Source organism: Lactuca virosa, chromosome 5 (assembly GCF_052849685.1).
Source record: "Lactuca virosa cultivar CGN04683 chromosome 5, Lactuca_virosa_CGN04683_v6, whole genome shotgun sequence".
NCBI classification, from domain to species: Eukaryota; Viridiplantae; Streptophyta; class Magnoliopsida; order Asterales; family Asteraceae; genus Lactuca; species Lactuca virosa.
In genome coordinates this window covers 333,799,111-333,810,999 of record NC_136430.1, presented here as the reverse complement: position 1 = coordinate 333,810,999, position 11,889 = coordinate 333,799,111, and the positions used below count along the sequence as shown (strand labels likewise).

General features: G+C 35.3%; 1 protein-coding gene across 1 annotated transcript; it reads left to right on the top strand.

Annotated features, from left to right (window-relative positions):
* Window positions 1–1,603: 1,603 nt before the first annotated feature.
* On the top strand, window positions 1,604–3,912 carry LOC145115634 (ras-related protein Rab7). Its single transcript, XM_079051979.1, has 7 exons — window positions 1,604–1,795; window positions 2,304–2,330; window positions 2,714–2,813; window positions 2,917–3,063; window positions 3,179–3,259; window positions 3,358–3,503; window positions 3,620–3,912. The coding sequence occupies exons 1-7, from the start codon at window positions 1,743–1,745 to the stop codon at window positions 3,684–3,686; spliced, it is 621 nt and encodes a 206-aa protein (XP_078908105.1). The 5' UTR covers window positions 1,604–1,742; the 3' UTR covers window positions 3,687–3,912.
* The last annotated feature ends 7,977 nt before the right edge of the window (window positions 3,913–11,889 follow it).

The following is an 11,889-nucleotide window of genomic DNA, read 5'->3' as shown; positions in this document are numbered from 1 at the left end:
GAGTGTGGTGTGATTTGAATAAGAAAGAGAAGACGAAGGGTGCAAAACAAACAAGACGATAAGGGGTGCATTCCACTAGTTTGTTACATACTTGCGTTGCGTGAGGGAGAAAGAAACACAAACATATACCAAAGTTCTTCTTTCGATGGATTTCTTTTTTCGATGGATTTCTTTTTTCGATAGAAGTTACTAGGGTTTCATTTGAGGGGATGGTGGTGAAGGCAGAGAGGGTGTTGAAGATAGTGACCGTCGGAGACACTGTCAAAGACCGATGTTGATGGTAGTGGTGGCCGGCTATACACATGTGAGGGTGACTGCTTTGTATTAAGAAGAAGACCAGGTGGGCTACTGACCATATAAGGTAAAATTATGGTAAAAGGCAAAATCAAACAAAGTTTTCGGTATTTGAGGCATCTGTGGCAAAAAAAAAAAAAAAAAAACAACTTTGGGCATAACCAGTTTTTTGTGTAAAATTAGGGGCTTTTATGTCAAAAACACTCCCAATTGCTGTGGAGCTACTCAATAGAGTCCAACGAGTCATGCATAGTAATGTTATGACTCCAAGATCTATAGATGTTTTTAAAAGAATTAGTTTTGCTATCCAAAAAAGGGTTGCGGCACAGTTTGTTGCTCGTTTACCCGCTACGTCTATATAAATCTTTCTTATGAATTTGGTAATGAAAAAAATTTAACAATGAAATCTTGTTTTGTTGATAAAATTGCCCACAACTATTCATGTATTTTGCAATTACTCAAGGCTATCTTGTGATATAAAGATGGTCATTTGATTGAATGTTATTTCATAAAGTTGGTCATTTTTGTGTTTGTCTTTTTATTAATATTCATAAAGAACTAAATACCTTTATTAGCAAAATACGTCATTAAATTGACACAAATATCGCGGATAAATATCGTGTAAACTTTAGTCTTTAGCTTTTAAACAAACTTATTTATAAAAACTAGTTTATAACCCGTGGAAACTACGGTTACAAAATTAGTTAAATTTTTATACTAAAAATTTAAAGTTATTCATCAATTATTTAAATAAATTATTAATTAAGCGATTTTTTTAGTTATATAAAATTATAATCATTGATTTAAATAAATATGTGAAATTATATCACTTTATAATTTGTATTAATTTTATTTTAATGTCATTAATTTAATGTAGATAGAGTAGAAAATTTAAAATTTGAAATGAATAATCAATAAGTTGACAAGTGGCAAATATTAATTAGGAGAAATAATAGGGTGATACATGACAAAAGAAGAATAAAATATACATTAATTAACATGTCTAATAAGATGACACATGTCAAAAGAAGAATAAAACTATTTTTTTATTAGAATAGGGATCAATGTTCATTAAATAAAATTAATAAAAATATAATATTACTTGACCAAAAAATTAAATGACTTGAATATGTGAATGTATATTTAATTTGTAATAATTGATTTAAAAGTTCACTTAAAAAGGTAATTTTCTAGCCCAAAGACTAGAAAGGTCCGTCCACTAATTCATAAATTAAAGAAAGTAAGGACTTGGATTGATCGATCGATCCGTACACCAGAGTCCAGACGGCCAAAAAGATCAAGAACCTTCACGTTGCCAACTGGGTTCTTGACTACCAGAATTAGCTCAAGATTCTTCTTACAATTTGCTTCTGATTTTATTTCAATCATCAGTTTCACTTCAATTCGATTTATACATCCTTTCCTCCATCCGGGTCGATCCAATTACGATGCCTTCAAGAAGAAGAACGCTTCTCAAAGTCATCATCCTCGGGGACAGCGGGTCAGTTGTTGTTTTTGTTAAATCTGGGTTTATTTAGGGGTTTTGTACTTGATTCGAGTTGGAAATCCTTCTCACTTGAAGCTGATCTCGATTATTATGTTTTCAAAAGGAAAAGTTCGATTTGATCCTTGTGTTGGTCAAATTGGGTTATTGAGTGTTTGATGAACAATTTTTGTATGGTTTAGTTCTAAATCACGAAGTTCGAATTTAGAATCGAAATAATCGATTTAGGTTTAGGGAGTATTCGGATCCAATTTCATATGAGTGGATGTATTATCGATTACTATAGGAGAAACAACTTGATATAAATCGCGATCTCCAAGTGTAAACTATCATAAAATCTGTATTTTTGACAATTCGTTTCTGATCTAACTTCTCAACTTCCTAAATATTTGTATTCAGATTGCGTATGTTGATGCACTCATCCCTTTCCATGTATCTCTGTGTAAAATTTTCATAAATTTCATTCCCTGACTTGCTTAACGATTTGTTGTTTTATGTGATGCAGGGTAGGCAAGACATCGTTGATGAATCAGTATCCTGTATAACTTAGATTTGTTAGGGTTTATTCGTTTTCACCATTCACCTCCATTTTTCCTTTAAGTCTTCGGGTGTAACAATCAATTAGGATCCACAATCACATCTTTCATGTCTCTAAAACTCCAACAAGTTGAAATTTTAGAATACATGAAGCTCTTGTGATATGTGGCAACTGGCAAGCAAGAAGGTGTTTTGAAATGTGTTTTAAATTTGATTATTGCAACTTGAAGTATTGGAATCTAACAATTATATAATCAGTTAATTTTCTATAGAGATAATTGGGTAACTTTACATTTACATCAATCTTATATCATCATTGAAGATCACCGAAGCCATTGTTGGGGATGATTATTGTTTGCCCTTAATGTTTAACTTTAGATATGTGAACAAGAAGTTTAGCAATCAATACAAGGCAACAATAGGAGCCGATTTCTTGACAAAAGAAGTTGAATTTGAGGATAGGCTCTTCACTCTACAGGTTGGTTGTCACTGATGCTCATTTACTGAAGGGAGCTAAGAATGTCCTTAAACTACAAGTTGGAGGACCAAATCTGTAATTTGATATGTAGTGATTGTTGCAGATCTGGGATACAGCTGGACAGGAAAGATTTCAGAGCCTTGGAGTTGCTTTTTATCGTGGTGCAGATTGCTGTGTTCTTGTGTATGATGTGAATGTTCAGAAGTCATTTGATGATCTCAACAACTGGAGGGAGGAATTCCTTATTCAGGTATGCTAACATGGGATTGGGGATAACATTTAATCCACCGAATATTATTTTGTTATGATTATAATAATAATAATAATAATAATAATAATAGTTGATTGGATAAAATGGGTTGCAGGCGAGCCCTTCGGATCCTGAAAATTTCCCGTTTGTAGTTCTTGGTAACAAAGTTGATGTGGATGGTGGCAACAGCAGAGTGGTATGTTTCTTCAGTGGGAAATAAAAATTTTTAAAAAAAATTTCTGAAATTGATTTGTGGGTTTTTATTATAATAAATTTAAAATAATGCTTATGCAGGTTTCAGAGAAAAAGGCACGGGCATGGTGTGCCTCAAAAGGAAACATTCCATATTTTGAGACATCGGCCAAAGAGGGGATCAATGTTGAAGAAGCCTTTCAAGTCATTGCTAAGAATGCATTGAAGAGTGGAGAAGAGGAAGAAATGTAAGTTTTCACTTTTAAATCATCCATCTCTTTTACTTTACCCATTTAAACGTAAATGGGTCGATTTGGGTTATATTATGATGTATTCTAAGTTTGGGTGGTGTTTTTGGTTGAAGATATTTGCCGGATACAATTGATGTAGGAAGCAGCAATCAACAGAGGGCATCAGGATGCGACTGCTAGAAATCAATTTCAATTCTTTAAGGACTTGTGTTGCTATCATCTGTACTACTATCACTATCACTACTACTACAAAACATGTTTTTCTTTTACTGTATTTTGCTCACTTTGTTTGCTGCTGTGTGGATGGTTGGACTGTAAATTTGGTTTGAAGTTGTTTCATGGAGCTTGTGTGTTTAAGTTTAACCTTCATATTGTTGCAATCTATTTCTTGGAGTTATGGTATTCATTGCTTAGTTTTATCGATGAATCATTTTGTGGGTTCGGTTGAATTGATTAAAATGTCCCTTTTACAGTTTTGCTTCAACTTACAAGGTTACTTGCAAGAAGCACACAACATTTTGACCACTTTTTCGAAATACACTTCAATTTACAAGGTTATTTGCTTTGTGTTTTGGTATGTTTGGGGGTTATGATGTTATCATATATGGTTGTTATGCTTATTTGGAGCTATCATGGTGTCACATTTGCGTCATGTAGCGCTGACGTTACAAACTTATTATATATGGATTATTTGATACTCTCACTAACTTATTATATATGGATTATTTGATACTCTCACTGTCCCAAAATTATTGTCTATGTTTGACTTTTGAAGTCTCTTTTGTTGACCTCAAATAATTTACTTTTTGTTATATAGTTTTTTATGCAAGATATATGAATAGATTGTTTTTTAAATGTAATTTCATTGTTATAAGTTTCATCAAAAATTATATAACACAAATAAAGTTATTCATGGTCAAAGTTGACATGGAAAGACTTTAAAAGTCAAACATGGACAATAATTTTGGGACGGAAAACGTGGACAATAATTTTGGGACGGAGGGAGTAGTTGTTTATTGATTCGCAACTTGATACCCAATATCTTGTCAATTATGTCAAAATTTCATAAACTTAATTTTTATAAAAGTTTCGGAAAAAAGAGTTTATAAATCGTTTATATAACAAAATTTTGGAAAAAATGTTAATATTATAAAAGGCCTTATATAGTGGGGTTTTTCCTCATTAAGCTTCAATTTCATTTTTTCCTTGTAAAAAAACCTTATATATATATATATATATATATATATATATATATATATATATATATATATATATATATATATATATATATATTCCAAAAAAAACAATCAACTTTTTATTTTTTCTTAAAAAAACCTAAACCTTTTAAATTCATAAACCTCTACTTTTTTATTTATAATTAAAATAGAACACACTCATATTTAACAAGCTTTTTTCCAGAAAAAAGTTTCAAATTTGCCAAATTGAAAAAAAAAATACAACGTATTTTTTAGAAAAGAAAAACAAAGTTGAGATTTAATTTGAAAAAAGAAACACAATATGTAATGTCATTTATGATATCAACCCTTAAAAAACATGTTAGCTATGTCTTGTGTAGATAAGAGGTTAGGGGGTTTGAATCCTTCTCCACAACATCCTTTCATTTTCTTTTAAGTTTATCGATGCCATTGAATCCTTCTCCACAACATCCTTTCATTTTCTTTTAAGTTTATCGATGCCATGGAAAAATATTGGTAAATCACATTATCTGAGCGATCACTTCGCCCCGTTCCAAGGCTTATGCAGAAGGTTAATCCCAGAACACTAGCAATATTTTTGGTGTGTCAGGGATGCCATGTTAGTCGAAGAAGTATAATCAACATATAAAATGTAAACGTACAAGGCATTGTTTGGTATGTTGTAATAAATAGGAAATAGAATTAATCATTATTGTAAAAAATATATATAAAAAATCATGTCTGGTTGTCACAAAAGAATGAAATTTAGCATTCCTCACGGGATTCCTACTCCTATGATGATTTTCATTCCATTAAGGAGGTATTCTTTTTTCCATTCCTTCGGGAATGAAATGATATATATGTTATAATTATAAATTGCTTTTATTTATATAATTTTCAAAAATATTAATCTTTTTATAAATTTCAAAGCATCAAATAAATAATTGTTTTTAGTTTTAAAAAATGAATAAGAGTATTTTATTATAACTATATCTTACAATATTATGGTATCTAGGTTTTTTTTAGATCATAGATAGTTATTTTTTATTAACTATTTATAATACATATAATATGTATTTTGAACTAAATTTAATATTTTATGTGTAAATTATTTAACAATTTTTATTTATTTTACTAAAGTTAGTTTTATAAAATAACATTCTTATCTTTTATTTACCAATTTTTACTTTATTTAGTTTCTATTTATTAATAATAAACAACATATTTGAATAATTCATTTCATCAATTCAATTCAACAAAATTTGACAATGGAATGTAGTGATTCGTTCCATTAGGGTTATTAACATAAAATTCCTTAAGTTTTTCAGTTTTGTACGGTTTTACCACTGCAGAGAATTTTGGTGTGTCTATGCCTAATATTTAGGGTGTTTTTGTAAAATGTGTCTGATGTGACTCAAATCTTTGGATTGTTGCTACAACGGGGATCTTAGAACATAGTGCAAAGCCGTTATAACCGCCCTAAGGACTGTGCCTCGGGAGCAGGCTTCGACGATCAAGTTAGATCGGTTTGTAGAGATGAGATGGTTCTTCCTAGCCGGAGAGAACCATCTTGGTATAATAGGAAAGTATGTGGGCACTGTAACGCCCAATGTTCTAAGGTATTTATTTAAATTTGGTTATCTATTTATTTTGAGTTTGGGACTTGAAGTCATTGGACCTTTTTCATTTTGGGCTTAGGGTATGCCGTACGCGAGGCGTACCACCCTATGTACGTTGGGCGTACCGGAGTAAAAGTGTGACATCCCCTAATTTCTCGGCCAGAAAAGACCGATTTCGTTTATGCTTTTTAAAATAAAGTCAGAGTAATCATTTTAAAAGGTGTTGCGGAATTTGCTCCCATAAAAACATGATAATTATATTATCAAATCATTTCTGAAGAAATGTATTTTATTCACTTAAACCATTGGGATGCCATCGTCAATACAGAAACATAAGCATAAACAGAACTTACACTTACTTACACTAGTGATCTACATCTCTTTTAATCTCTCAGTGTAAAGCAACTTCGTATCAATACCTGTGATACAAACAAACTGAGTAGGTCAGGCTTGGGAGCCTGGTGAGCATATAGGGTTTTCAACCCACAATAAATAATTTATTATGCTTAAACATCAAACAATCAACCCAATTACCCAATCCCCATTATCTTATTTATTTCTTAAGGATTTACCCTAAGAATCAAATCTCACTCATTCCTAAGGATTCATCCTAAGGAATAGGCACGAAGTCCATCGCTGCCAAGGTTCATACAACAGGCACTACGTCACATAGTCGCCAGGGTTTATACAATAGACACTACGTCTCATAGTCGCCAAGGTTTATACAATAGGCATTACGTCTCATAGTCGCCAAGGTTTATACAATAGGCACTACGTCTCATAGTCGCCATGGTTTATTCAATAGACCTCTCATCATTTTATCACACACCAACTATCTACCCATGTTTTACCCAACATATTTGTAGATAAAAATACATATACAGTTTAAAACTTGTATAAAACATCAATTCAACAGTCACCTCAATTAAACAATTAATATAATTACACGTAGCACGTATTTTATATAAAATACTTCATATATAGGTGTAAGATGAAGGTGACTATTCACTCACTTAATTTGATGATAATCGGGCAGCAATTCGTTTCCTAAAACGTTCGTTTCTAATAAAACCGAGAGTTTTATTGAGAAACCGGGCTCTGCGAAAGGTCGGGCTTCAAAACCGAAAAGATAAATTTTCCGGGATTCTCGGGCACTTCGTGGCGTATTCCGGGGGTTATAATCGATACCGAGGCTTCGGGGGATGTTAAGATGAAGAAAATATGGAAAAAGGGGTTAAAAGTGGCAAAACTCCAAAACTACCCGAGAAGGCTCGCAAGCCCTCTATTTATAGGGGGGTCCGAAGGTCGGCTTAGAAGAGGAGTCATCAGGCGAGGGTGCGTGGCAGCTGCTGGGCGAGGGTGCGCAGGTGGCTCGCACATGGGCTGCGCGTGCGAGGGGCTCGCTGGCGCCTCCTGATTGGACCGTGGTCTAGTCTGAGGCTTCGGACGTGGCTCCTCCTGCGAAGGCTTCAGACACGTGATAAGGGCACGCGTCGGACAGGCATTGGACCGCTTCAGCAGCTCGGATGACTCATTTCGGACACGTGGCATGCTCTAAGCGAAGGTGACGTGGCCGAAGCCACCTATGCGAAATTTCTCGGTTTTCGCGCCAAAACTTCTAAAATCCATAACTTTCGCATACGAGCTCCGTTTTTGACGTTCTTTATATGCAGGCGTAGGTAAAATTACGCTCTACAACTTTCGTTTAGTCTTCGTCGGCTAATTTTGACTTTAATTTTTATATTATTATTTTTAACAGACCGGGACAGGAAATCCGTTAAAAATTCATAACTTCTTCATCCGACGTCCGTTTTCGTCAGACTTTTTACCTTTGAGCTACTAATGACGAGACCTTCGATTCTTGTTTAGGTCGTGTCGGCTAAAAATCACTCGATCTAAAATTCGAGTTTTTAGCTGTCTACTGCTAAGCTGAAACTTCGAAAAATCATAACTTCCTCATACAAAGTCCGATTTGGGCATTCTTTTTATACTTACTCTCGGTTTAACGAACTCTACGAGTTTCGTTTAGATCACTAAGGCCAAAAAGTAGTTTATCGAAAACTCACTTTTTACGACATTCGGCCCCGTGCCGGTTTGTCGCGAAACTTCGACAGGTCATAACTTCTTCGTTATAACTCGGATTTCGGCATTCTTTATATATCTGTAATCCTTGTCACGCCCACTACAAGTTTCTTAATAGAAATCGGATTTATCTAATATTTAATTTTGACGCTCATTTTTAGTCTTAATTAATTAAACCCTAGTAATTAAGCATAAAACACATAAAACACATAATATTCACATAATTCCTTTTCATTTTTCCAAAATGAGTCACAAAGGTTAACCTAGACTATCATGTCAATATTAATGCCTAGCCTAGAAACACGGGCACTACAATTCTTTCCCTCTTATAATGATTCCGTCCCCGGAATCACACATCAGGAAACAAATACGGGTAGCGACTCATCATGTCACTCTCCGTTTTTCCCCAAGTGAGATTTGGCCCATTTGTATGTTTCCAACGCACAAGCACTAAATCGACCATCTGGCGTCACAACTTTTTAGTCTTACGGTCAACGATTGCCTCAGGTTCTTCAATTAACCTCTTGTTTTCATCCAACCTTAATTCAGAAATGGGAATTATGTCGGGCACATCTCCCGTGGACTTCCTCAAATAACACACATAAAAGGTGTTATGAATACCCTCCAGTTCTTCCGGTAATTCTAGCTTGTAAGCTTGATTCCCGATCCTTTGAAGAACTTTAAATGGTCCAATAAATCATGGACTCAACTTTCCCCTTCTACCAAATCTTATAAGTCCCTTCCATGGCGAGACTTTAAGTAAAACCGAATCTCCAACTTCGAATGATATCGGTTGTCTTTTCTTGTCAGCATAGCTCTTTTGACGATCTTGAGCTGCTAACATCCTTTACTTCAATTCGGCTTAAGTCAATTACTACATCGAACTTGGTTCTCTGAACCACGCAACAAACTCATCGAAGTCATTGGACCTTTTTCATTTTGGGCTTAGGGTATGCCGTACGCGGGGCGTACCACCCTATGTACGTTGGGCGTGCCGGAGTAAAAGTGTGACATCCCCTAATTTCTCGGCCAGAAAAGACCGATTTCGTTTATGCTTTTTAAAATAAAATCAGAGTAATCCTTTTAAAAGGTGTTGCGGAATTTGCTCCCATAAAAACATGATAATTATATTATCAAATCATTTCTGAAGAAATGTATTTTATTCACTTAAACCATTGGGATGTCATCGTCAATACAGAAACATAAGCATAAACAGAACTTACACTTACTTACACTAGTGATCTACATCTCTTTTAATCTCTCAGTGTAAAGCAACTTCGTATCAATACCTGTGATACAAACAAACTGAGTGGGTCAGACTTGGGAGCCTGGTGAGCATATAGGGTTTTCAACCCACAATAAATAATTTATTATGCTTAAACATCAAACAATCAACCCAATTACCCAATCCCCATTATCTTATTTATTTCTTAAGGATTTACCCTAAGAATCAAATCTCACTCATTCCTAAGGATTCATCCTAAGGAATAGGCACGAAGTCCATCGCTGCCAAGGTTCATACAACAGGCACTACGTCACATAGTCGCCAGGGTTTATACAATAGACACTACGTCTCATAGTCGCCAAGGTTTATACAATAGGCATTACGTCTCATAGTCGCCAAGGTTTATACAATAGGCACTACGTCTCATAGTCGCCATGGTTTATTCAATAGACCTCTCATCATTTTATCACACACCAACTATCTACCCATGTTTTACCCAACATATTTGTAGATAAAAATACATATACAGTTTAAAACTTGTATAAAACATCAATTCAACAGTCACCTCAATTAAACAATTAATATAATTACACGTAGCACGTATTTTATATAAAACACTTCATATCTAGGTGTAAGATGAAGGTGACTATACACTCACTTAATTTGATGATAATCGGGCAGCAATTCGTTTCCTAAAACGTTCGTTTCTAATAAAACCGAGAGTTTTATTGAGAAACCGGGCTCTGCGAAAGGTCGAACTTCAAAACCGAAAAGATAAATTTTCCGGGCTTCTCGGGCACTTCGTGGCGTATTCCGGGGGTTATAATCGATACCGGGGCTTCGGGGGATGTTAAGATGAAGAAAATATGGAAAAAGGGGTTAAAAGTGGCAAAACTCCAAAACTACCCGAGAAGGCTCGCAAGCCCTCTATTTATAGGGGGGTCCGAAGGTCGGCTTAGAAGAGGAGTCATCAGGCGAGGGTGCGTGGCAGCTGCTGGGCGAGGGTGCGCAGGTGGCTCGCACATGGGCTGCGCGTGCGAGGGGCTCGCTGGCGCCTCCTGATTGGACCGTGGTCTAGTCTGAGGCTTCGGACGTGGCTCCTCCTGCGAAGGCTTCAGACACGTGATAAGGGCACGCGTCGGACAGGCATTGGACCGCTTCAGCAGCTCGGATGACTCATTTCGGACACGTGGCATGCTCTAAGCGAAGGTGACGTGGCCGAAGCCACCTATGCGAAATTTCTCGGTTTTCGCGCCAAAACTTCTAAAATCCATAACTTTCGCATACGAGCTCCGTTTTTGACGTTCTTTATATGCAGGCGTAGGTAAAATTACGCTCTACAACTTTCGTTTAGTCTTTGTCGGCTAATTTTGACTTTAATTTTTATATTATTATTTTTAACAGACCGGGACAGGAAATCCGTTAAAAATTCATAACTTCTTCATCCGACGTCCGTTTTTGTCAGACTTTTTACCTTTGAACTACTAATGACGAGACCTTCGATTCTTGTTTAGGTCGTGTCGGCTAAAAATCACTCGATCTAAAATTCGAGTTTTTAGCCGTCTACTGCTAAGCTGAAACTTCGAAAAATCATAACTTCCTCATACGAAGTCAGATTTGGGCGTTCTTTTTATACTTACTCTCGGTTTAACGAACTCTACGAGTTTCGTTTAGATCACTAAGGCCAAAAAGTAGTTTATCGAAAACTCACTTTTTACGACATTCGGCCCCGTGCCGGTTTGTCGCGAAACTTCGACAGGTCATAACTTCTTCGTTATAACTCGGATTTCGGCATTCTTTATATATCTGTAATCCTTGTCACGCCCACTACAAGTTTCTTAATAGAAATCGGATTTATCTAATATTTAATTTTGACGCTCATTTTTAGTCTTAATTAATTAAACCCTAATAATTAAGCATAAAACACATAAAACACATAATATTCACATAATTCCTTTTCATTTCTCCAAAATGAGTCACAAAGATTAATCTAGACTATCATGTCAATATTAATGCCTAGCCTAGAAACACGGGCATTACAAAAAGGGACGTGGTTGCCATGCACGTATGCACTGCGTACAAGGGAGTACACGCAACATATGTGTCCAGACCCTAAAACCCTAATATTTAGGGTTTGAGCACTATTTAAAGAACATTTTGTCCCAAGGATCTTTTCTATTAGCCTCCCTCTTGTCCCTAATCAGCCTCCACGAAACCCTAACCCGATTGTTGAGTGTTCTTGAACTTGGAAGGTCTTTTGA

Excerpts from the sequence above, each read along its gene's own strand:
- LOC145115634 (XM_079051979.1), top strand. The coding sequence starts at position 1,743 with ATGCCTTCAAGAAGAAGAACGCTTCTCAAAGTCATCATCCTCGGGGAC. Across the intron at positions 2,331-2,713 it reads AAGACATCGTTGATGAATCA|ATATGTGAACAAGAAGTTTA; the intron begins GTATCCTGTATA and ends GTTTAACTTTAG. Across the intron at positions 3,260-3,357 it reads ATGGTGGCAACAGCAGAGTG|GTTTCAGAGAAAAAGGCACG; the intron begins GTATGTTTCTTC and ends ATGCTTATGCAG.